The 24,280-nt window shown below is 49.8% G+C and overlaps 10 protein-coding genes across 10 annotated transcripts; 6 read left to right on the top strand and 4 right to left on the bottom strand.

The window, feature by feature from the left end:
• Window positions 1-2,666: 2,666 nt before the first annotated feature.
• KD926_003503 (mating-type protein MAT alpha 1) lies at window positions 2,667-3,830 on the bottom strand (the record flags this gene model as incomplete). Its single annotated transcript, XM_053094860.1, has 2 exons — window positions 2,667-3,487; window positions 3,542-3,830. 2 exons carry the CDS (start codon window positions 3,828-3,830, stop codon window positions 2,667-2,669), a joined length of 1,110 nt encoding a protein of 369 aa, XP_052950416.1.
• A 612-nt stretch (window positions 3,831-4,442) lies between these two features.
• Window positions 4,443-4,838, top strand: KD926_003502 (mating-type HMG-box protein MAT1-2; the record flags this gene model as incomplete). Its single annotated transcript, XM_053094859.1, has 1 exon — window positions 4,443-4,838. One exon carries the CDS (start codon window positions 4,443-4,445, stop codon window positions 4,836-4,838), a length of 396 nt encoding a protein of 131 aa, XP_052950415.1.
• Window positions 4,839-5,203: 365 nt separating this feature from the next.
• On the bottom strand, window positions 5,204-6,997 carry KD926_003501 (DNA-(apurinic or apyrimidinic site) lyase APN2; the record flags this gene model as incomplete). Its single annotated transcript, XM_053094858.1, has 3 exons — window positions 5,204-6,058; window positions 6,110-6,819; window positions 6,868-6,997. 3 exons carry the CDS (start codon window positions 6,995-6,997, stop codon window positions 5,204-5,206), a joined length of 1,695 nt encoding a protein of 564 aa, XP_052950414.1.
• A 573-nt stretch (window positions 6,998-7,570) lies between these two features.
• Window positions 7,571-8,337, top strand: KD926_003500 (cytochrome c oxidase subunit VIa; the record flags this gene model as incomplete). The annotated part of the gene is made up of 4 exons (XM_053094857.1): window positions 7,571-7,779; window positions 7,982-8,141; window positions 8,204-8,211; window positions 8,292-8,337. The coding sequence occupies 4 exons, from the start codon at window positions 7,571-7,573 to the stop codon at window positions 8,335-8,337; spliced, it is 423 nt and encodes a 140-aa protein (XP_052950413.1).
• Window positions 8,338-8,710: 373 nt separating this feature from the next.
• KD926_003499 (putative anaphase-promoting complex subunit Apc5) lies at window positions 8,711-11,379 on the bottom strand (the record flags this gene model as incomplete). The annotated part of the gene is made up of 7 exons (XM_053094855.1): window positions 8,711-9,449; window positions 9,528-9,664; window positions 9,717-9,823; window positions 9,873-9,996; window positions 10,049-10,460; window positions 10,512-10,605; window positions 10,653-11,379. The coding sequence occupies 7 exons, from the start codon at window positions 11,377-11,379 to the stop codon at window positions 8,711-8,713; spliced, it is 2,340 nt and encodes a 779-aa protein (XP_052950412.1).
• Window positions 11,380-14,318: 2,939 nt separating this feature from the next.
• Window positions 14,319-15,786, top strand: KD926_003498 (S-(hydroxymethyl)glutathione dehydrogenase/class III alcohol dehydrogenase; the record flags this gene model as incomplete). The annotated part of the gene is made up of 6 exons (XM_053094854.1): window positions 14,319-14,339; window positions 14,409-14,423; window positions 14,492-14,606; window positions 14,665-14,800; window positions 14,864-15,501; window positions 15,569-15,786. 6 exons carry the CDS (start codon window positions 14,319-14,321, stop codon window positions 15,784-15,786), a joined length of 1,143 nt encoding a protein of 380 aa, XP_052950411.1.
• Window positions 15,787-16,342: 556 nt separating this feature from the next.
• KD926_003497 (S-(hydroxymethyl)glutathione synthase) lies at window positions 16,343-16,912 on the top strand (the record flags this gene model as incomplete). The annotated part of the gene is made up of 1 exon (XM_053094853.1): window positions 16,343-16,912. One exon carries the CDS (start codon window positions 16,343-16,345, stop codon window positions 16,910-16,912), a length of 570 nt encoding a protein of 189 aa, XP_052950410.1.
• A 1,068-nt stretch (window positions 16,913-17,980) lies between these two features.
• Window positions 17,981-19,257, top strand: KD926_003496 (glycoside hydrolase 5 family protein; the record flags this gene model as incomplete). The annotated part of the gene is made up of 3 exons (XM_053094852.1): window positions 17,981-18,710; window positions 18,764-18,892; window positions 18,959-19,257. The coding sequence occupies 3 exons, from the start codon at window positions 17,981-17,983 to the stop codon at window positions 19,255-19,257; spliced, it is 1,158 nt and encodes a 385-aa protein (XP_052950409.1).
• A 276-nt stretch (window positions 19,258-19,533) lies between these two features.
• On the top strand, window positions 19,534-20,841 carry KD926_003495 (uncharacterized protein; the record flags this gene model as incomplete). The annotated part of the gene is made up of 2 exons (XM_053094851.1): window positions 19,534-20,246; window positions 20,307-20,841. The coding sequence occupies 2 exons, from the start codon at window positions 19,534-19,536 to the stop codon at window positions 20,839-20,841; spliced, it is 1,248 nt and encodes a 415-aa protein (XP_052950408.1).
• Window positions 20,842-21,640: 799 nt separating this feature from the next.
• Window positions 21,641-23,290, bottom strand: KD926_003494 (proline permease PrnB; the record flags this gene model as incomplete). Its single annotated transcript, XM_053094850.1, has 1 exon — window positions 21,641-23,290. The coding sequence occupies one exon, from the start codon at window positions 23,288-23,290 to the stop codon at window positions 21,641-21,643; it is 1,650 nt and encodes a 549-aa protein (XP_052950407.1).
• Window positions 23,291-24,280: the final 990 nt, after the last annotated feature.

The raw sequence follows: 24,280 nt of genomic DNA, 5'->3' as shown, positions 1-24,280 counted from the left end.
TCCTATGTCTCCGGGTTAGTTAGATACTGTGACCGTGGGTTAACTAACTGGGTGTAGCTTGTTTGGTTTGAGGATGGTCTGGGGGATTTTCTGGGGTGGACTTATCTGGTCTGGGCTGCGGTTGGTTTGTTTTGGGGTTTGATGGATGTGTAGTACCTAGTAGTAGTAGTAGTAGTAGTAGTAGTAGTAGTAGTAGTAGTAGTAGTAGTAGTTGTTGTTGTTGTTGTTGTTGTTGTTTTTGTGATAGGTGGATAGATGCGGTCTAGGTCCTTCGAGAGACTTGGTTCGTGTACGTTCCTTTGTTCTGTGAGATTCAGATTTATAGGCTGAGTCGATTGGCAGGTAGGCAGGTACGACACTAGATAGACAGGGATGATGGATAAACGTAGTATAGCGAGTTGTATGCGCATCGGAGTCGAGACTCGCAATTCTGGATTTCGAATTCCGGACCCCGCATCCTTGACTTTCGACACTCGGTCCAGCCTCGATTCGACGCTAGGACTAACACTGGATAGACTAGACTAGTCTAAACAAGAGGGAGAATCAGGGGATCAGGTTATTTTGGGCCTAGGGGCTGAAGAAAGACATGCTGGTTAGCCGGTTCCATCCATGACTGATTGGTACGTTCCTCGGCCGGGGGCTGTTCTTAGCTTAGTTCTTGGTATGGTTGTGTTCGCAGTTCTTGGAGTCTCAGTCTTGGGTCTGTTAGGTTGGTTTTGGTTTAGCGTGTCGGATACTGGTCTTACAGACAGGGTCTTTCTGCAAGGTCCGTTCTGTCTGGCTTGACGGGTCTGTGTTTATTGGTTTATCTTCTGCTTGGTCTGGATGTTTGTGTCGCTGGTTGTCTGGGATATGCGGTATTGGATATGATATGATAGGATGGCGTGGATAGCAGGACCCTGTCTAGCTTTGTGATCGAGGAGATATGCGTTTCTAGAATCTAGAAAGGAGAAAGTCAGTTAAATTACTCGTGAGAGATTCTGACTCGCTCGCTGATTCGCTCACGAAAGAGAGAAAGAGACGTAAAAAGAGATAAAAAGAACTTACCTTTTTTATCTTGATCCTGTAATCTAGACGCGAGCTTCTTTTTCCGTTCGTTCATTTTTTTCGATTTGCCTGTTCGAGAACGGAAATACAGATAGAATAACAAGCAAATACAGGATAACGGTAGATTTAATAGGAGCCATGTATCGCATCCCACTAGTACCCAGCATCCAATCGATAAGGACAGGACGAGACGAAGGTCATCAACACACACGAAAGACAGGGAAGAGGGTAAAAGTAAAATACAAAGGAAATTTACTTACGCCGTTCAGCGCGCGGCCTTAGCCATCGTCAGCCACATCCAGGTTCCAGCATTGTATCGTGAGTTCGTCAGCCAGTCGAGTCTATCTGTCAGGTCCCTCGGAGTGTTCAGAAGCCAAGAAAGAGAATCGTTTATGCAAAAAGGTTTTTTTTTTTTCTCTTTTGAATTGGTTTGGCATGTGAGTTAGATAGATATATGTCCTCCTTTTTTAGTATTAATTTTTTAGATCAACATTTTAGGTTCGCTGGCCTGTGTCTGTCCTTACGAGCTTCATCCTTCGCTTTTATTGTATGTAAAGTGGCTTCTTTGGAAAAATCCTATTCTGGGCGTCCACATGTAGAAGACAGAAAGTAGAAGACAGAAAACAGAAAACAGTAATACAGTAAATAGTACCCCGAAATAAATTCTTCCTTTTAAACTTCCTAGTTAAACTCTTCTCCAGATAGAGACAAATTCCTGTGAAAAAAATTGCTTCCCCAGACAAAGAAAAACCAGAAGTTTTGATTTCCGAAAGACCTCGACAATAGAACAGAACAGTAAAAGAAAAAAACTCTAGATCGAGTTTTTTAGTTTTCGCTTGGCAAGACTGTCCTTCTAGATAGATCGTTTTGTCATTTGTACTGAGTTCCGAACTTAAATAATATCGTTTCAAACAGCCTGTATAGAAGAAACAGTACTGTAACGATATCTTTGCTCGACAGTATCAAAGAATAGAAAAATATTTTAGAAACGAAATAACACTTATTTCGTCAAAAGCGAAAATAAAAATAAGGAAACAGGCGAAAAATAAAGAAAATACAACAAAATAATTAAACTCAGATAAAAGTCAGAAAATAAGCCTAAAAAGGTAAGAGTACAGCAAGAAGTGTTGATTTAACACTAATGTTTACGGGCTTATTACTATTGCCAGATGAACACTCGAGGTCAGAACGTCGTCTTGAGGGACACAAGTCAGTCGGATGACAATCCCACGCTGGTCCAGAGAAAGACGTGCTGCATTGTAGATAGATAGGGTCGAATGCGCACACCGAGCGAATAGGGAACAAGAATAAGACACAGAACTTGAAGGAATTGGAGCGAGAAACCATTTGTACCGAGAAACGCAGAAGAGAGAATAAAAAAAAAGAAATCTGATCGCTATGCATCGCTGGCATGCTCCCGTAGACCGTGTCATGATGAAGGTCTTTGTCATGCTGGACAACTGTAATCGTGCTGTATACTCATGAGGCCGTGGGGAGTAAGTGGTATCAAAAGAAACAACCGCCATATTGTGCAATGAAAAGATTTGAATTTATTTGGGGAGTTAAGGCAGGGGAGGAGGATCTTTCGTGATATGAGTTGAGATAACCGCAATCGTTGCTTAGATGTCGGCCAAGTTGTCGAATTGTAAAGCCTTGAAAGCAGGATCGAACGGACACACCTGTCCTCGAAGGGTTGGCTCGAAAAGAAACAAATTATCTTCATAAATGTCTGGAAGATTGAAGTCGTCGAGATCAAGATTGAAATTCGGTTGAGCCATCGGCTCTTGTCCAGCCCCGTGAATGTTAATGCTTTCGGGATCGACAGCATCTTCCATGGAAAACCCAATAGGCTCGTCAGAAGTCACAGTCAAATCACCATCATCAGTGGCTATTTCTTCATCACGCTCATTGGGAATCAATCCCGTACCAAAGTTCGACTGGACGACATCGACAACAACGGTATCATTGGCACTGATTTGAATGTTATCATTCTGATGGAAGATCAAGTTTGGCTGAGCAGCAAATGCCATGACAGGAGCATGGCCACGACCATCCCTATTTCTGCGATTTCCAGCAGTGACATAGTCATTTTCATAACAATTATTGACAATGTCATCAACAGAATAGTTAGTTGCTACGTCGACTTCGTTGATATTTGGATTCCCGACACGAGCCATGGTGTATTGCTGTTGGTCATCAACTGAAAGTTGCCAGCCCATGGCGTCAAGGTAGCGACCGGGAGGAATGATGCCAATAAAACCAGCATTCAGGCCCAGGAAGGTTTCCAAAGTGACCTCGTCTTCATGATCATCACGAACGATAGAGTATGCTCTTGCAAGGATTGCCCATTTGGCTTTGAACTGGTCATTTTGCCACAGGAATCGAAGGATGCCCGACTTTGTCTTCTGAGTCAAATCCGGAAACATGGTGGAGTAATAGCCTTATTCTATTAGCTCATGGATTTTTTTCAAAGAGTAGTGTTATATCCTCTTACTTCTAAATGCAATGAAACTGTTGAGAGGTCTTCGCCTTCCTTCGGGGGCCCGTCTTCCTCGCGCTGGCTGAGTACGTGGCTCTGGATCAGCTGGGACCACGGCACCACGACGGTTGTCGGAAGTCATCTCAGAACGAGTACGATTATTTCCATTGCGGCGTACAAACTGGTTGTTTTGAGGAGAGCGGGCGTCTCGAATGTACTTCAATAGTTCCTCGAGATGGTTTGGGGGAATTGTCATCAGGAAAGCATTGAATGCAGCCTGAAGGGGGTGGATTCCAGCATCCATTTTGAGAGTAAGAGAGGATGGCCTGGATAGAAAAGAGGGTGAGGATTGATATCTTTCAGGCGAGTTCAGAGGAAAGCTGGCTGAGTCAATGAAGACGATGGGGATGGTGTGTGGGGTGATTTGGGGAGAATAAAGAGGTTGAAGAAGCAGAAAGGAAAGAAGGACTGAAAAATAAAACAAATGTCTTCAACTGTTTTTTCGGCAGAGACAAAGGTAAGTTGCATGTCCCAGATTGGGTCTGTGGGAGGCTGGTAAGACAAAGAAGTGCCTTTATCTGCCACTAAGACCTGCGACAACCCATTCACTCATATTCTGTGTGTACCTTACAAGTTACAGAACCACAGGTTGTCAAGAGGCAAGATCATGGCCAATGAAACTTCATGCATTTTACTTACTGAGGATATCCGGGTTAGTGTATGAAGTGAAGGAAAAGACTCATACAGTTGAACATGCCCCTGTATGTTAAAGGTCGGTAGTGTTGTTACAAGCCTATTTAATATTGTTCACCCGGCACAATGTAGGACTTGCAGGACCTGAAACCGTTTTCTAAGAAAGATAAGACCACTTCTATCTAGTATTTGGCTGGGGACAATTCTTCAGCCTTAGTGAACAATGGAAAGTGAATGCGAGGAAGTGAAGATGCAATTCCGTCAGCAAGCTGAAGATCTGAAGCGAAAGTACGCTGACGAGCACCTGGACTACCACTACTCCCCTCGCAAGCCCTCCGAAAGAAAATGCCGTACCTCGTCGCGTCAACACAGGAAGATCAGCCTATCCGCCAAATCCCCCAAGTCCCTTATGTCGGCTAACGAAGCGTCGGACGCTTCGACTCCCGGAATATATACTGAAATAGAGATAATTATGGTTATACCTATGCCTGCGGACGATAATCTAGCCGGTATCGATATGCTCATGCCGGAGCAGCCGTTCGAGTTCGACCACGAGGCTTTCGACACCCTGCTCCAGCAGGTGCAGGAGGACTATAGCCGGGCCAAATCCTTTTTCTGAGTGCCATGCTGGTGAAGGTAATGTTGGATGTTTTTTTGGATTAGGGACTAGTCTCTCTATTTTTCTCTTTCTGTTTTCGTCTGTGTATTTTTCTTCTTTCTTTCTTGGGTTGCTTGGTTTGTTTGGCTTGAGGGAGGGAGATTGTTAAGTGCCTGTGTTAGCTTGTGTTAGTGGCATGTAGATAGAACTTGCTGCCTCCTCGGTAATTGTATTTCTCCTTCTTTGCTGAAAGGAGGATCCATATTATTCGAATGTATTCCCCTAAAGATTATAGGTACATCTTGTATATCATCCGGGTATCACACCCATCCATCCACTAATCCACATAATACCAACACCAATACCAACAATACCAACAACACATTCTACGGATTCCAATCACTTGCCCACATAAAAGTCGGACACCGCCACTGCGACCCCTTCTCTTTATTCCCGCTCGGCCCTAGCGGTCTCGGACAGATCCAGAACGCCCGTCCGCAATTAATTCCCGGTTTCTTGGTTGTCATGCGGATGCACTCTTCTTGGTGTCCTTCGCATGCTGGGGGGCGTTTCTTAGTGAAGAGTTTCGTCCAGTCTTCTTTGCTGGTGATAGGGTCAATTATCGTATCAGTTTCGCAGTCCGGAGTTGAGTCAGCGTCTTGGGATAATAGTTGAGGTAAAGGTTGTGATTGTGATTGAGAGGGTAGGTAAGTTTTAGACGCTTGAGAGAGAGAAGATAGGTTAGGTGTAATCTTGGACTTAATCGAGTTAGAGGAATCTGGTTTTGGTTTGAAGAAACCCTTGAGGGTTTTCTGGCCCGTGGTAGGTGGTGCGGGCGTAGATGTTAAGATAGACTTAGTGCGTTTAACGGGCGGAGAGAGATCAGGTCTTTCAGTGCGTTTACGGACGGTACCTTTTGGTGCCTGTTGGGATTGGTCAGGTACTGAAGTTGTAAGAGTGTTGTTAGGAGGTTCAGTAGATGCAGCTAATATTGATGGCGTAATAAGTTTCGGGACAGCACTGGGCTTCTGTGTAAACATGTCCTTGATGTTTCTTCGCTTGTTGAACTCTGGGATCAGTCGCCCGGAAAGAGGGAGAAGGAGCTTAGTGGAGTATTCGCTCTGGCGCTCTCCGTGATAGAATACGCCCGGGGGGTTCATGAGATCGCGGATATTGACCTCGGTATCTTCGAGGGGGACAGAATCTTTAAAGACAGCGTAAACTGGACAATGATCAGATCCCTAGTTGCTATCGTTAGCCAGTTTAATACCTAGTATTAGATAAAAACCTACCATCAGTCCTTCTTGGATATTCGAATCGCAGAACCACTCTTGCATGTCTAAACTGGACAGAACGTAATCGATCCTTGATCCGTAATTTCCTGGTCGCGCATTGATCCGCTGCTCCCAGCAGGTGTACATGCCCTGCCTATCTGGGTGAAACGAGCGACAAATATCATGCAGAACGGGCTGTTCTCGGTTGTTATCGCGAGGACCGATTACTTTTCCGTCGGCCAGCAGCTGATTGAACAGCCGACGTGCAGGCACAGACACGAACTCGTCGTCTGTCGTTGTGCCTTTCCGAATAGCTTCAGCTGCATGTGCCGCGTCAATCTCCCCTCGGGAGATATTGATGTCGCCTGTAACGAAAACGCGTTTGCCCATTGCTACTAGGTTCCGGATGCGCGCATCGAATAGATCCAGAAAGCTATGTCGGAAAGAGTCACGCGTTTTATCCCGATTAGCCGGACAATAAATTCCGATAAGAATAAATGCTGGAAATTCTAAGATGATGCAGCGGCCTTCCGAGTCTAACGTAGTGGCGTCTAACTCGAGCTGAGAAAGTTGTTCTATAGTCGGGTATCCCCCAATCTGCTGATCCTCGGGGAGGTCTCGGAACGGAATCGACGAGTTGGGCGGACAAAGCATACCAGTAAGACCTTCTTCGGCGCGGATGGGAGAACAGGTTGCATTGCGAGTGTAAATGACCACTCCGGAGTAGCCTGTCCTAGTTAGTTGACTTCGGCAAACAGGCAAGGTGAAGGACAGACCTTTTTTGATGCGTGGAAGACTGAAGTAGCAGTCCCATCCAGGTACTAGAACCATATCATCTCGCAAATCCTTAGGTTGGATCTTGGTTTCCTGGAAGACGACGATGTCGGCCTTGAGAATGTCGAACATGGCCTACGGCAATTAGTTTGGGTAGATAGATTGAGAATACAATAGTTGGTACCTCAAAGGTGCGTTTCCCTCGCCATGGCTCATAGGAGAATGGGTTTCTAGACACTCAGCATGACGATGATTCGAATCTCGCGAGAAGACCATACCGGATCCCATTGACTGTTATGACAATACATTAGATACAGATATAGTGTGTGACGAAAGGAACGTGCTTACCGTTCCAGGTAGTAATACGAAATCCCATAGCGAAAGAATCACATCCAAAGACACATAACCTGAAGGAATCAATCGATGATAACCAATTCTTATAAACACCTTTGAGTGTTGACGCAGGATACTCCCAAACAGGAGCGCAGCATAAGGTAAAAGAACGAGACACCATGTGACCTGACATCAGGACGCTGACATAAGCCACTCGAGCAAATAGGCACAGACGGAATGAAATCACGGGGCCGCTAAACCTTCGTTAGCCGGAAAGGCGAACCTCCGACATAATCCCACTTCTCTCTCTCCTTCCCTGATCTTCTTCTGTACCGCTGCAATCAGATAACGTCTGCTCTCTCTGTATCAATCATGTTCCCTCAACGCAACATCTTTCGTTTGGCTCAACGTTCTGCGCAACAGACTCGTTTTGCTCCTGTTCGCTCTACCGTTCAGCGCCGGTTTAACAGTACCGAAGGCAGCAGCAAGTTTCCCTGGGCTGTAGATAACGAATTTAATCGCGAGCGCGAGGCTGTGCAGCATCACGCTGCTGCTACCAGTGGTATGTTTCCCTCTTCTGAGTACGATTGAGTTAAAATAAGGCTTAAAGATAGTTTTTACTATGAATTGGATACGCTGACGCAATTAACTCGTAATTTAGACCTCTGGCGCAAGCTCTCTATTTAGTACGATCCCTACCCTTCTGACTTCAGAAACCGACGCAATTGAATGCTTTCTTAAGGATCAGCGACTACGCAGATTATAATACTTACACTCTTCTAGTGCTGTCATTCCTGCCCTCGTCCTGGGTAGCCTGACCGCCTATAACCTCTGGGAGGAGCACTGGGATCACTGGGACCACATGCCCCCCCTTGAGGAGCGTACCGAGTACCCCTACCAGAACATCCGGGTGAAGAACTATCCCTGGGGAGACGGTGACAAGGTAAATTGATCTGGACTTCTAGATTTTTGAGAATATATGCTGATTATACGATGTACGCCTAGACTATCTTGTAAGTTCTATTTATGCGCTGTCGACATGCTCAGTTAATATTACAACGATGTTAAGAATGGCAAGCTAACTCTCTAACAGCTGGAATAGTACCGTCAACTATCACAACAAGGACAAGGCCACCTAAATCTGAATCCTTGATGGATAAGATTATGGCTTTCCGTCGGATAGTCGAGGCTGTTTGACCAGGGCAGAAACACATGTATTTTATCGCTGGGGTTTCGAAGATAGATGTGAAGGTGCCGTGCCGTGCTGGAAGGAAGGGAAGGGCTCAGAGACAGAAACCATAAGGGGACGGAATTGCAACAGATGAATGGAGATATCTGAACACACTATCCAACTTATTGATTTGTTTTTCTTTTGTTGGGCTAAATTTTTCTACCTCTTGGTTTGGTTGTAACCAGATTACTTGATAAACGTATTTGATATTGTAACGATGCAATTTACAGTACCAGCACCAGCATTACTTTCACTATTACTAATTGTAAATTTACTTACCGCTACACATCAAATCTTCCCTGTTTCTGCAAATCCAGGTACTTTGCAGCATAATCATTTGCTAGCATCAAGTCTCCTGTCAGATGCATGACTGTCGCCTTTTTAGCCATCATCTCGCACTGTCCCTTGATATCCTTGATCTCCTCGAACTGTTTATACGCACAGTCCAGATACTCCAGCGCGCGATTCATATACTCTTTTTTCGTTACCGCTGACGCATGTGTATTAGAAGCCTCCTGACCCCGGGCCCTTACCTTCCCAGCAACGCCCATATTTGCATCCACGAGCAACGAGTACGCTCTCGCCGCTAGATCGCAATCATTTGACTCTAAGATCTGCGGCATGACGCTCTCCACCAGTTCTGTAGTAGCTTCAAATTCTCTGAGTGCAAGCAATACGGCTGCCAGTACTATAATAGATTCCCAGAGACCCGGGAGGAGACGGGCGCGGTAGGCAATACTAGCGGCGCGCATAGCGAGGGAGAACCCGCGCTGTGACTGTCCGGTCTTTTCGAGGATAGAAGCCTTCAGACAGAGGAGTTTCACTTGAGAATTGATATCGAAATTTTCAGAGTGGAGAGACTGGGCGGTAGATTCGACGAGAGAAAGAGCGTGGGTATAATTGCCTTGGCGGATAAGGTAGTCGGTTTTTTGGAAGGCGAGAAGGAGGAAAATATCAGTGTCTGGGAGCTGAATGGCTTCGAGTTGGGAGAGGAGGGAGGTGCAGGCGGTTTTGTTGTCGCTGTTAAGGGTTATTAGTATAGGTATTTTATGTTATGTTAAGTGGGTTGGGAGAGGGGATAGGAATAGAATGACGCACCAGTATACTTGACGTTTTAGTTGTAGGAGCCCTGAGAAGAAGGTCCAGTATTGGTTGGCTTTTAAGGGTCGGAGTTTCTCGGGCGCGACCTGGTTCATAAGCGTCGAGACTTCTTTGTACCGGCCTTGTTGGGAGAGCTACATTTGAGGTTAGAAAACGTTAGGTACTAGGGGTAGGGGGAAGACACACCAGCTGGCAGCTGCGAAATGTGCTTTTGAGATAATCTTCAAATGGAGATCGAATAGCGTAGCATTCGCGGAAAATCTCGTTGCTGAGCCAGGAGAGATGCGAGACGCCTAAAATAGTAAGTAAAGGTAGCATATCTGTCAATTTAAGAAGTCCTACCGATTCGCGAACATAACGCGCCCTGTAGGAGAAGTTGCGGCCCCATCGAGTTCACAAGGTTCTTGGTGACGTTGAGATGAGAAGCCCGGACGATATTCTCGATCGAAGACGAAAGCGATTCGCCCTAGAAGCTGTTAGAACCATAGATAGAGAACGAGAGGGAAAGTAGAATATACATTTTGTAGCTCGAGCTTAGCTTCGCTCAGTAAGGTCGTACTCAATAAACTCCACATCTCGGTCTCCTTCGCCTTGGCTTTTAGGAATGCGAGCCCCTCCTTTTCGTTACCTAGCATGCCGGTATTCTGTACGTCTTTCATCTGCTCGGGGAACGCCTTGCCGAAATGATACAGCCAGCTCATGCAAAAGTTCAAGCAGTTCATATCGTGAGACTCGCGAGCGATAGATACGGCTTCCTGCATCGCAAAGACTGCCTCACTGTAGCACCCGAAATCGGCCTGGAGGATTGCCAGGTTCAGCAAGGCGTACTGGTACGAGCTGCGGTCCCGACTGTGCATCGTGTAATCGAAGTAACGATGAAGATTGTCAAAGGAGGACGGGTAGTCCCCAGCCCTCCAAGCATCAAGAAATCTAGATTTGTTAATGCCCTGCCTATTCTGCTTGTGGGGAAAGAAAACCTACCGTAGATAATATACCAGGTTCGGTAGTGTCACGCCAGACTTGATAATTTGTTCTAGCGTTATCTTCATGCCGTCGGGGACCCTCCCTCCCAGTCCTGTGATTGTTAGAAATCTAACACGAAAAAAGGCCTGTCTCACGTACTTTGCAACTCTTCAATCTGAAATTCCAACAAGCGTTCTATATCTTTTGTACTAACGTACTGTTCTCCATTCTCTTTGTCATCTTTAATATTCCCATACGCGACTCTCGCAAGGGGGCTATTAGCATCGAGTCCTAGTTCAAGAAGATTAATATCGACTGTAGCCTGTTCTTCGGCAGGATTCCTCCTTGCCCACGCCCGATACGTCAGCAATCGGTATTTAACAAATCCCTTCCACAGCCGGACGGAATCATGAAATTGCAATCTTGTGAATTCCAACTGAGCGCGTCGCACAAATACACCTAATGGCGAATTTCGCGACAGCCGCATCACGCCCGATTCCGGCGCTAGATCACTATCGCGGTCCCGCAGCTGCTCGTCGCGCGTCTTAACCAAGATGTCTGAAACATCGGAAAAGAAGACTTCCAGGGCATCGCACGAATCGATAGACCAGATCTTGCGCAAAAAGAGATCCCACACGGAGCGACCTGGGATGGATGAGGTCTGGGCCGAGAGGGCCTTTTCGAGGTCGGCAATGGACACGGAAGAGGATTGTTTTTTATCTGGGCCCGAGAACGTGGAATGCGGATTGCTCGCGTCCAGAGGACTCAGACAGGACACCAGGAAGGAGAGAACATGGATAGCGGATGAATTGGGCACGACTCCTTCGGTGTAGATGGAGACGAGACACAGTAGGGCGATTTTAGACGGGGTTAGATAGCGACTCATTGTGCCTATAGATCTTGCATTTTCTGCGCTGCAGACAGTGGAACCAGGGGTAGCTTTATTGGGGGTTAGATAACATCCGGCGGGTCCTTTGAGGAGGGGACGCGTCAAAAGAGATACCTATAAATTATTAACGAGCTGGAAGGTCAGTGGCTCTGACTCCAACAATTGCCTGGATTATCCTGAATTGATGGAAGCGATAAACAACGTTGGACGAAGGCGGTCACGCCGGCCGTTACTAGGGGCCGGCACAGAAGTCTAACAGTCCTAAACTTAACAGGAAAGGCCTCTTTCTCCCCCCAGCTACACCCAATACGGGACTACTATATTATAGACCACACTATACAGAAACTACCTAAATGCTGGCCTTCCATATCCCCGCGTATTTATATCATTGTGTATTGCATATCGGTCCTTCCCTAAGGGGCCCTGCAAAGACCATGAGCGTGACTTCTAACATACTCCCGAGTAGGGTCTGTACCAGGGCCCCAGAGGGGTTCCCGGGGGACAGCTTACCTACTATTAAGTACGTTAAACCTGTAAGTCATTCATTATACCTTTTTGGTCTGTAGCATAATGGTAAAGTCAATGTGCTGCGGCCAAAGCCTGGGTAGTTGACCCCTAAATTTGTTCAATTAATCCAATACCAAGACAGTTTTGGTGTAAATCTTGGTCGACCTTGACGGTATTAATGAAAATATCAAAAACAGGAATCAGAATCATCCGCCAAGCAAAAAAATAATCAATAATTCCCTGACTCTTTTTTCGTGAATTATCATTTCACGAAAAAAAGTTATCCACCATCACCGGATAAACTGTTCTCCCAATGTTATATTACCGGGGAAACATTTATCCTGTATCAACGCTAGTATTGATGTTTTGATGCCTGAGGCAATAAGTCAAGGCAAAAAGACCTCGTTTTTCTTCCTACATCAATCAGTTAATTCAGTATTGATCACAGCATCCTTCCATTCATTTTAGTATCAATCTGGTTACTGTGATGCATGTAGCCCCTAGAACACCTACTGCTAGCGCTCTCCCCTATCCTAGCATGTCTCTATATATTTTCAAAAGGAGTTCACTGCCCTTTCTAATCTGCACTCCCCAGTAACACTAATCCAAAAAAAGTTATGAGTTACGGGGTAGGGTCGAATGAGAAGTCTATATAGTGCTCTATATAAAAATGATACCCGATTTATACTCTGTACTAGTAGCTAAGTCCAGCATAGCAGCTCATTACTATGAGCGCTGAAGGAACTATAACTGAACCCTACAACTAGTTATCTAACTGGCATTCTTGATAATTCCCTGCAGGACAAAAATCCCACCTCCTGCTTTAGGCCATTGAATCACTATATCCCTATCTAAGATAAGCATCTGATCGAGCCCAACTTGAAACTCACGCTCTGGCAAACCAGCGATAGGCCTTTGCTTATGGGAACCTTTAAAACATTTTAATAACCCGATCTATATATTTAAGACATGGTCTATCGGTTTAACGAGAAGGATCTTCCCAGGAGCTGCTCGATATAGCGGAGGTTAGAATTCGTTTAAAACGGTTAATATTATAGTTTCGTCTTTTATCGCAGTATCATATAGGCCGCAGTGGCCGTTGATATAGTTATAGCTCGCGAGCTGTCTGTACTTAGTAAATACACTATAGCTTATATGGCATGAGCCCTACAGGTACATCATAATAAAGTAATGTGCGGCCGTATAGTTCAGGTTTCATGAGCGAAATACAACTGAGTGTTGACAGCGATTATTTATAATCTTGTAGAGTACCCTGGGGTTCCGATTTTACCGCTAGAATCAAGGGAGTATCTGCAGGGATATAGGTAACGAGCTCGAATCTGCACTCCTCTATAGTCTCTAGTTAGAGATATATAAATGGTGATGCTTAACGTCGGACACTCATGAGATATTAGATGAGTTAGCAGCATTACCCCTACTGTACTACCTGTGGGATCAGAATGTAGGACAAGAACTGTCCGCTTCAGCGCCGGGCACTCAGGAGCACCCGGTCTTCGGTCGCCATCACCCCTAGAACAGGGGCTCCGGTGGTTAACTACCTCCACAAAATCGAGCGGGGCCCACTGGACATGTGCGCGATGGGCCATGGAGAGGCAGCCCTTCTAACAGGGAAGAGGGGCGATAATTGGGGGACGCCACAGGGCCGATAAGCCCCCGGGGGACACACACCCACACCGAATCACCTGTCAACACAGACCATATACCTTCCTACATGTATACCCCGACAACATTCGGCCTGAAATCGTGCGTGAAAACGTTGAGCTGTCCGAAAATTGCTCAGAGGGGACGGTTTTTGTATGTGGTAGTCCGTGCACAGGTGGGTTTCCCATTCGGTGTTGGGGACTTGGCCTGAGGTCACTCATTCTTACACTAGTCAGTGAGGTTTTGGCCTCAGGCTTAAGGACAACCTGGACAACCTGGACAACCCCGTCCTTGCTGCGATGTCCATCCATATCTCAACTTCCATAAAATGAGATCGTCTCTGAACACCAGACAGCGGTATCGGCCGAGTTAAGCTGAGAAGTGAGAGAAGACTACGGAGGGACGGACCGGGTGGCCGGGCCCACCTGATCGGAAGGGCTCCCGATCACTGGACCTGAATGCTGGCAGCATCCATCGCGATAACAGCCCCGGACTAATTCTTCCCATACACGGACCGTCTTTTTGTTTCGGTGCGCGCACAGCTTTTGCTTTCTCCTCACCCCTCACCAGCTTGGCGTCTACGTAAGGATTTTCTTCTCTTCCGTTCGTGGCATCTCCTCACGCGGGTTGACTTGTCAATTGGGGTCAGGGTATAAAAGCCTAGCATATACAACATGCTCCACGGTCGAAATTCGTTTCCCCTCTTTTTGCTCTCTCGTCTGATTACCTAGTATCGATCAATTTGTGTTATATTTACGGGATAAGGAATGGCTGCGACTGCTGGAAAGGTATGTCGTTATTTTATTTATCTGAGTATGCTCCGTTTTAGATGGTATTTGCTAACGAGACTATACTAGACCATCACTTGCAAGGTACGACAGATTCTCTAGTATACACATCCGCATACACATTAAGTCGTTGACGCTAAATACAACCTCAGGCTGCAATTGCCTGGGCGGCCGAACAGCCGCTCTCGGTAGAGGACGTGGAAGTCGCCGCACCCAGGGCCCATGAAGTGCGCATCAAAGTCCTCCACACGGGTGTTTGTCATACCGGTAAGCTGTCCGGTCAGGTACTGCAGATGAACTATAATTATTGACATTCGACCCGAAGACGCATACACCCTCTCCGGTAAGGATCCCGAAGGCGCGTTTCCTGTGGTGCTCGGCCACGAAGGCGCCGGCATTGTCGAATCCGTCGGTCCAGATGTGACCAATGTTGAAGTGGGCGACCACGTCATCGCGCTGTAGTAAGTTTTCTCTCCTCCCTCTCCTCCCCAGCCCGGACCGAACTAATTAGGGCACCGCACCAGCACCCCGGAATGTAAACAGTGCAAGTTCTGCAAATCCGGCAAAACCAACCTCTGCGGACAGATCCGCGCCACGCAAGGTCGCGGCGTGATGCCCGACGGGACGTCTCGGTTCCGGGCCCGCGGCAAAGATCTCCTCCATTTCATGGGCTGCTCGACCTTCTCGCAGTATACCGTTGTCGCTGATATTTCGGTGGTCGCGTACACGCCTGCCTGTCCCACCGACCGCGCATGTCTTCTCGGATGCGGGATCACGACGGGATACGGCGCTGCGACGGTGACGGCGAAGGTGGAGGAGGGGTCGAGTGTCGCGGTATTCGGGGCCGGATGCGTGGGCCTGTCTGTGATTCAGGGCGCGGTGAAGAATAAAGCGGGCATGATCATCGCGGTGGATTTGAATGACGACAAGGCGCCGTGGGTGTATAAGTTCGGGGCGACGCATTTCGTGAATCCCACGAAATTGGGCCGCAAGAATATCACCGAGAAGTTGATTGATATGACGGATGGGGGATGCGATTATACGTTTGACTGCACTGGCAATGTCAGTGTCATGCGGGCGGCGCTGGAAGCGTGCCACAAGGGCTGGGGCGAGAGTATTGTCATCGGGGTTGCGGCGGCGGGTCAGGAGATTAGCACTCGACGTGAGTTTTTCCCCTTATCTTTACTTCGTGTCAATGGGGCACTGGGACTAACGATGACCACGAACAGCCTTCCAGCTAGTGACTGGTCGCCAATGGAAAGGATGCGCATTCGGGGGCGTGAAAGGACGGACACAACTACCGGGACTGGTGGCGGACTATCTGAACGGGGATCTGAAGGTGGACGAGTTCATCACCCACCGCGAGACCCTCAGCAACATCAACACGGCATTCGAGCAGATGAAGCAGGGGGATTGCGTGCGGTGCGTGGTGGATACTACGTTGTAAAAGGTGTTGGAGTAGATGTAGATGTATTGCGATTGCAGATAGAGCAGATGATTAACGACATGACCAGAATTATTATCACGAGAATCTATGAATCTCATACATGTACATCGTAGACCAAGACTAGAGTGATCATATCTGCAGATAAGACAAAAATCCTCATACTGTGATCTCCAATAACGCCATAACCCAGACCGTGCAGCCTGTCGGACAGCTCCCCGAAGCAGGTAAACGATCCAGACCCGGAAGCAATATACCAGTCGAGTAATCGCGTCCCGGGGACATTGCGACATAGGTGGAGATTCCCCGCGTGAGGGGAATCAAATACTAGCACTACTGTACTGTACTATCGTACTAGCCAGGAGTGAGGGGTCTGGTCTGGGGATAAAAGATTAGGATCGCGATTGTGGATTCCGGTTATATAAGTAACTGGCTCCATCCGTCCTTCTGTCTGTCTATCTTATCCTATCCTATATTTCTACCATCTACATATTCTACACCGTCGTCCTCAAATTCTCTCCCTCTATACAATATCTACCAGAAACCAAAAACATCCAAAATGGCCCCCTCCCTGCATCCCCTCATCGACAACGGCCTCACCAAAGGCAATCCCAATTTCCCCGGCGGCTCCCTCCACTGCAAATGCGCCTCTGACCGCGTCACCGTGAAGCTCGCCAGCAACGTCGCCCACAACCACGCCTGCGGCTGCTCCAAGTGCTGGAAGCCCTCCGGCGCCCTGTTCTCCATCGTCGGCGTGGTCCCTCGCGACGCCGTCTCCGTGACCGCCAACGGCCACAAACTCAAGATCGTGGACCCCGAGGCCGCGATCCAGCGTCATGCCTGCACGAGCTGCGGGGTTCATCTGATCGGACGCATCGAGAAGGAACATCCCTTTAAGGGATTGGATTTCGTGCATGCCGAGCTTTCGGATGAGAAGGGGTGGCAGGAACCCCAGTTTGCTGGGTTCGTCAGCTCGATTATTGAGCAGGGATTCAATCCGAATGGCATGGATGAGGTCCGCGGGAAGTTCAAGAGTGTTGGGCTGGAGACGTATGACGCGTTGTCGCCGCCTTTGATGGATTTGATTGCCACGTTTATGGCGAAGAAGGCGGGTAAGTTGCCGGCTTAAGTTTGGATCTCTCGTTCATTTTTTGGATGAGGGAGGCGGTTGGGTTGGTGTTTTTGTGATTTGGATCGGTTCGGATTGGTTTGAGCGACTGGTGGTGGATGTATTATGAGGATTCTTGGGTTGGTTGGTTGGTGGGTTGTACAGTGTGTGTATCTAGGCGTTTGATGGCGGTTGTGGTTTTGAGATGATAAGATGAGATGACGATGATGACGATAGAGATTTGTACTTGGAAGAAATCAAGACAATCAAGACAAGACTTGCCTGATTGATAGGCGCTAAAATGTTTATGTTTGGATGTATTTCTGTAGAAGTGTGAGTGGGATGGACTAGATGTGGGGATTTAGATGATGAGAATTTCTGGCAGATAGCAATTAATGACATTAGAATACTCTGGAGTCTATTAGAGACGGGTCTGTTGGCTACCTGCTTGGTGCATTCGATATGTTGTCGTGTCAAGTGTGGGAACCATCGGTGCAATAATATAGATCTAGGCCTAGTTATTAATAACTTAAATGAACATACCTGGTATGACAGTTCGCCTGCCTTCAGCGTTTAATGCCAAACTCATAGATAACAACGCTACATCATCTACTACCCCATAACCTACTTCGTACTCCGTACAGAGTACTCAGTCAAACCAAACCAAACCACCCACTAATTCATTCGAAACACTCCACCCTGCTGAATCATGAATCCACCACTCGGAGTTTCAGCCTGGCGGCCATTCCCCATCCAGCACGGACAAAACCGCTGCAGAACCGAATTAATTAATTGCCCTGACGATCGCCCTCCCTTCTGGACCCGGAGATGATCTAGTCCTGTTCCAGTCTGTTCCAGTCTGTCCCTCCGTGCCCAAGACGTCCATCCATCTGCCAGCGACAGAAATTACCCAATCTAATACGGAGGCTTGTCCGTCAGGCCATCCTCCGTTGGTACATCCTACAGAGTATGGAGTATGGAGAACGGTTAAGCTACTGAGCTACTCAGGCTGGGTTTATAAAGTCCCCATGTTCCAGTACGACTCTCTCCGTCTAGCAGGTTTCACTCACACTCTCCTTCCCCCTCATCATGAAGCTCTCACACTCCTTCGTCACCCTCGCCGGCCTGGTGTCGGCCCACTTGGCTACGGCCCTTCCCCAGGCCTCCTCGTCCAGCGTAGTCCCGTCCCCGTCCGCCCCCCCCGGCGCTTTCGCCTCGACCTCGGGCCTGCAGTTCACCATCGACGGCGAGACGGGCTACTTCGCGGGGTCCAACTCGTACTGGATCGGGTTCCTGACCAACGACGACGACGTGGACCTGGTGTTCTCGCACATGAAGGAATCCGGGCTCAAGATCCTGCGCGTGTGGGGATTCAACGACGTGAACGAGACGCCGCAGGAGGGCACCGTGTGGTACCAGAAGCACGCCGACGGCAAGTCGACGATCAACACGGGCGCGGACGGCCTGGAGCGGTTGGACGTGGTGGTCGCGTCCGCCGAGAAGCACGGCATCAAGCTGATCATCAACTTCGTCAACTTCTGGGACGACTACGGTGGTATCAGCTCCTATCTGAAGGCGTACGGCGGCGGATCTGATAAGGTCAAGTTCTACGCCAGCGACGAGATGCAGTCGGCGTACCGTGCGTACATCAAGGCTGTTGTGTCACGGTACTCGGACTCCGCGGCGGTCTTTGCCTGGGAGTTGGCCAACGAGCCCCGTTGCCAGGGTTGCAATACGACCGTGCTGTATGACTGGATCGAGAGCACGAGCAAGTATATCAAGTCGTTGGATTCGCAGCACATGGTCTGCATTGGTGATGGTGGGTGATCTTTCCGATCTGATGACCTGTTGAAAGGGAGCTAACTCGAGCAGAGGGATTCGGTCTCGACATTCAGTCGGACGGTAGCTACCCCTACCAGTACTCGGAGGGATCGGACTTTGCGAAGAACCTGGCCATCCCGACCATTGACTTTGGCACCTTCCATCTGTACCCGGATAGCTGTAAGCCTGCCTGCCCTCCCCTTCTAAACCAATCCTATAGAGTTGTAAGCTGACCGCACGATGCAGGGAGCGTCTCCAACCCGTGGGGCAACGGCTGGGTCAGCTCGCACGGAGCGGCGTGCAAGGCGGCCGGAAAGCCGTGTCTGTTCGAGGAATACGGCGTCACGTCGAACCACTGCAGCCTGGAGAAGCCGTGGCAGGAGACAGCGCTGAACACGACGGCCGTGTCGGCGGATCTGTACTGGCAGTACGGCGACACGCTCAGCTCGGGTCAGTCGCCGGACGACGGCAACACGTTCTATTATGGATCGGACGAGTTCAAGTGTTTGGTGACGGATCACGTGGCGGCGATCGGAAAGCTATAAATTAGTAGTTATGACTGAGTACTTGTATCGTGTATATAGTGGCAGCCTAGGAGGAGAGTTAGTGTAGTGATCGAATGGGGGCCAAAGGATCCGTTTCAGCCTGGTGCATTTCCCTTCTCGTCTAGTAAGCAGCACCTGACAGGAAAGTCCGTCAGACCAGGCTGCACATCTCCTTTTATCGTCTCTCCTTTTCATTCTCTTGTCAGTTGTCAATAATTCAACCAAGAAAAAAAAGCCCCAAAAAAACAAAAAACGTCTATCAATATCAAAACAATTATGGGAAAACCACCCCAGAACCCCATCCCCGGAGACGGAGACGAGCTCCCCCCTCCCAGCTACGAACAAGCCATCGTCCAACCCTCCTCCGCTGCCACGAACAGCTACTATGAATCCCCCATCCTCGCTCCTCCCATCCCCTCCGAACAGCCCTACCTCAGCATCAACGCCAACACCCGCGCCTCTAACCAGGTGACCCTCGAACCAGATCTCAGCGCCGACCCGTCGGCCCTCCACGCGCTCGTCGCTCGCCAGGCCGACGTCCCTGCTCGTCCGGTCCTGACTATCAAAGGCACTCACACTGTGACGCGCTCCGAGAACCACGGGCGGAAACACCGCAGCCGCAACATCACGGACTTCCACTTCAAGATTGACCTGTCGCCGTATGTGGTGGGGTCTGGGCCGCGCGGGGATCGCGACGAGGACGGATGGCATGAGTTGAAGGTGGCTCGGGATGGTGACGGCGTGAAGCGGTATCGCGGGGGAGCGTTTCCGTCGAGACGGTGGAAGGGACATGGTTGTTGTGGGAAGAAGAAGCAGCGGGGAGCGATCCGGTTGAATAGTCAGGAGGAAGCGGACGAGGAGAATGTTGGTTTGGTGAGAGGATCGGAGGAGGGTCGAGGAGGAGACGCTGAGGAGGGACTGGGACGGGGGAGTCCCGGGTTGATCGGTTGGTGTGATCGATTCTGCGAGGATCCTGCGCCGGTGAAGTCGTATGTTCTTCCTACCTTGTTTACCCCTTGAACACCCATGAAGACTAACTCTGTCAATAGGTTCACATTCACCCGATCCGTCTCCGGCCTGGACTCCGATATCATCCGGTCGGGGCTGAAATCGCACCTCCGGGCGCTCAACTACCGCGGAAAAACCGAAGTGTCGACCTCGATCGCCAACCAGTCGTTCACCGTGTACTCGCCGCACTGGATCAACCGGGCGCGCAACAACCCCTGGATCTTCTACGGCTGTCTCCTGCTGCAGCTGTGGGTCCTCACGTGGCCGGTGCTGTGGCTGCTGGAGCGCAAATACCGCGTCGTGGAGTCTGAGTGGCGGTTCTCGCGCCCGTCCGGGGCCAACAATAAGACGTTCGCGCAGGGGCGCAGCGAGGCCGAGGTCGCGAAGGATGTTGCGCCCGTGGTGACCCAGGCCGCGTGGGAGCGGCGGCGCGCGGGGAATGTCCTGACGGCTGAGGAGGTGGATACGTTGCGACGGTTGGAGCTGGAGGGACGCCAGAGGGGAGGCCGGGTCATGGTGGTCAACTTTGGGGATATGGGCGAGTGGGGAAGCAATCATTATACGTTTGCTGGTTGAGTTGCCTTGTTAACTTGGTTCTATTCATTACCCCGTCTATTCATACCCTTTTTTGTATTTAGTATAGTCTACATTTGTTTCCTGTATACAGTATCAATATCTTTATTCTGCGTCTTAATTGAATGGGATTCCATCTATAGAAAGTGTCCAAGTTTATTCTTTTGAACCCACAGAAGATCACACCCTTCCCAATTATCCTTGTCTGTACTACCATAGAGAAGGTAGATATTATAACCGGCAGAATCAACAAACCCAGTGGAACCCCTGACTGAAAATTCAGACCGCCCAACCAGCCGGACCGCCTCGACCGCCTCGACCTCCAAAACCTCCCTCCCTGACCCCCAAACAAACCAGCCCTATCTCTATTCTTTCCCCCCTCATCGTCCCAAAAATGCCGATAATCTAATTATAAAAACAAATTTAAATACCTCTCCACGATGTGTCTCTACCGCGATATTTTTATAGTTTAGAATAGTGTTTTGGTGGTGGCAGACGCGAACAGGGTTCCGTGTCCATACAAATTCTGTTATTTTCCATCCGACCACTCCCAAAATGTCCGACGAGAGTTGTGGTTTTTTAGAGTTTGAGGGTTGGTCATGTGATTATGTCGCCCTGGGATACGTCATCGGCACGGGTGGTGTCGATACTATCACTAGGTAGGTAGGTACCCATCCTCCCATCACCATACTCACACCCTACAACCCAGTTTCTACGACAAGAAAGCAGAGAAACCCCACCATCCAAAAAATGAAATCAGACAGAACAAGAGGAGGGAGGGAGAGGGGAAAAGGAAAGAAGATCACTCCACCAAAACCATCACCTTCTTCCACCACGTATCCCTCACCCGGGGCGGTTTCTCAGCCGCCACGATCTCCGCCAACCCGGTATTCAGATCCACATCTTCCGGTCTCCACGCCCATGGATCAGACCAGAACATGGCCCGATGACCCAGATACAGGACCAAGAAGGCTGGGATGCCGATATACGCGGTGAAGAAGGTACTAGCGGACCACTCGGACGGGAAAAAGCAGGTGAAGCCGTTGATCAGGGCCAGGAATAGGGACCCCGCGAGGCCGACGTACATGCCGTAGGGCTGGAGGGACGAGGAGTAGGGTTTTTCGACGCCTTGGGTGGTGATGGCGCGGTTGAAACGGAAGTAGACGATGGCGCAGCAGATCCAGGAGATGAAGCCGGAGGTGTTGGTGAAGTTGATGAGCCAGTTGAAGACGGTGTTGGAGCCGTTGGAGACGGCGAGGTAGGAGAGGAGGGAGAAGAGGGAGGAGATGGAGACGGCGAGGTACGGGACGCCCCAGCGATTGCAGGATTTGAAGATGCTGGGGGCGTTGCCGGAGACGGCGAGTGAGTAGAGGGATCGTGAGGACATGTAGAGGAAGGAGTTGCCTGCGGACCAGGCAGAGGTGAGGATGGCGGCGTTGACTATCGAGTCAAGGACGGGGATTCCCGCGTTGGCGATGGCCACGACGAAGGGGGACGAGGAGGCGTCGGTGCCGGAGCCGTAGATGATGGCGTGGGCGTGCGAGGAGCAGATGACGCCGATGGCGAGCGCGCCGAGGATGTAGAAGAAGACGAGCCGGTAGATGTAGCGACGCGCGGCGACGGGGACGTTGCGTCGCGGGGATTCCATTTCGCCGCCGCTGATGATGATGAGTTCCGGGGCGAATATGAAGGCGATGGCGCTCTTGACGATGCATTGGAGGAGGCCGACGAAGCGGCCCGCGTCGCCTTCGACTAGATAGGTATTCATGGCGCCGGTTTCCTTCCAGTAGTGGAAGCCGAGGCGCTGGCGGTTGGGTCCGCCGCCCCAGAAGAGGATGAAGGAGAGCAGCAGCAGGCCGATCAGCGTGATGATCTTGATGCCCGAGAACCAGAACTCGGTCTCGCCGTAGAAGCGCACGGGGAGAAAATTAAGCAGCACAATGACCACCAGCATGATGCTGATCCAGACGGCCAGGTGCACGCCAGAGTTCCAGTATTCGATGACCATAGAGGCGGCGACGATCTCGTACGGCACCAGAATCCCCAGCGAGTACCAGTATAGATAGCCCATAGCGAAGCCGAGGCTGCGCGAGACGTAGCGGAAGCCGTGGTAGGACATGGTGCCGCCGTGCACGGGGAGGTAGGCGCCGATTTCCGCGATGCCAGTGACGAGGGCGTAGACGAGGGCCGAGATGAAGATGTAGCCCAGCAGCAGTGACAGCGGACCGCCGATGTTCAACGCCTGGCCGGATCCCACGAAGAGACCGGTGCCGATGGTGCCGCCCAGCGCCATCAGCTGCACGTGGCGGTTCTTGAGCCCGCGCTGGGTCACTTTGTATCGCTCGTCCAGCAGGTCAGCCTCGACCATGGCTTGCATGGTGCCGGACTTGACCTCGCCGGGAGGGTCGACAGGGTAGGGGGGCTCATAGATCGGTTTTTCGGTGGCCATCATCAATAGAATTGGGGATTGATTGTTAGAGAAATTGACGAGAGTGACGGAGGAGAGACGAAGGGGGATAGACTGTTATAAGCGAACCGGCAGATGGTTGCGTCCTGAAAGATCAGATGAGGCCGACGGAAGTGCCGCACGGTCTGGTTGGACAGCCAAGCATGGCGACGATAAGACGACGCGGGAACGTCACGGCGTCGTTGGTCTCGAGGGATGAATGTGGTCTTTACTCTGAAAAAGACACGGGTTGGAATTGGTGAACTTGAAGACGACGTATGAGAGTGCAATGCAAGACGTTACTATGTGACTCTGGTGCCCTAACGGCCCTGCGTGGTCGCTACTGATCCCTCCAGATTATAGCGCTGATCCTCGTATCACCAGCCCATGAGAAGCCAGCATCGACCGGTCCGGCCACCGGTCCGGAGCCCTGACAGACTTATCGCAAGCGAGCAGACCTCGCTTAGAGATATCGTCCCATTTGGGAGGTAGGAACGGGATATTGAGGCCTTCTAGTATCAGCTCCTTGCTAACGAAAAGATACCATCCCCGACCGGGACTCACCTCCGGCCTAGATCCGGTGCATTGACCGCGGGAATGAGAGCCAGACGACAGGATGAGGTACGAATGACGGGAATGCAGCCTCGATCCGTGGATAACGTGGTTGAGACGTGCCAGATTCCACGTTTCTGGTTTCTCCAGATTCTCCCGCTTCTCCACACGGAATTCCCCGTTGCTCCACCACTCTATTCGCACCCGTAGCCAATACTATGGAGTATGGCAGTTGTTTCTCTGGATGATTCGGTGATTGCAGTTTGCAGTGAGAGCAGACATGATTGCAATGTTTGATTGAGTTGGTGAAATCCGGAGTCTGTTGATTTTGTCCATTCGATTGTCGGCAGTTGACGCGTTCAGGATGTGCCGACCGTCGCCCCTTTGCGATATTTGGAGCGTTCCATTCCTAATAACTCATAACCAAAATTCCGAGGATATACT

Source organism: Aspergillus affinis, assembly GCF_023601865.1.
Source record: "Aspergillus affinis strain CMG 70 chromosome Unknown NODE_186_length_48271_cov_85_280097, whole genome shotgun sequence".
NCBI classification, from domain to species: Eukaryota; Fungi; Ascomycota; class Eurotiomycetes; order Eurotiales; family Aspergillaceae; genus Aspergillus; species Aspergillus affinis.
Note: the sequence above shows the minus strand (reverse complement) of the source record. Positions and strands in the feature narration are given on the sequence as shown.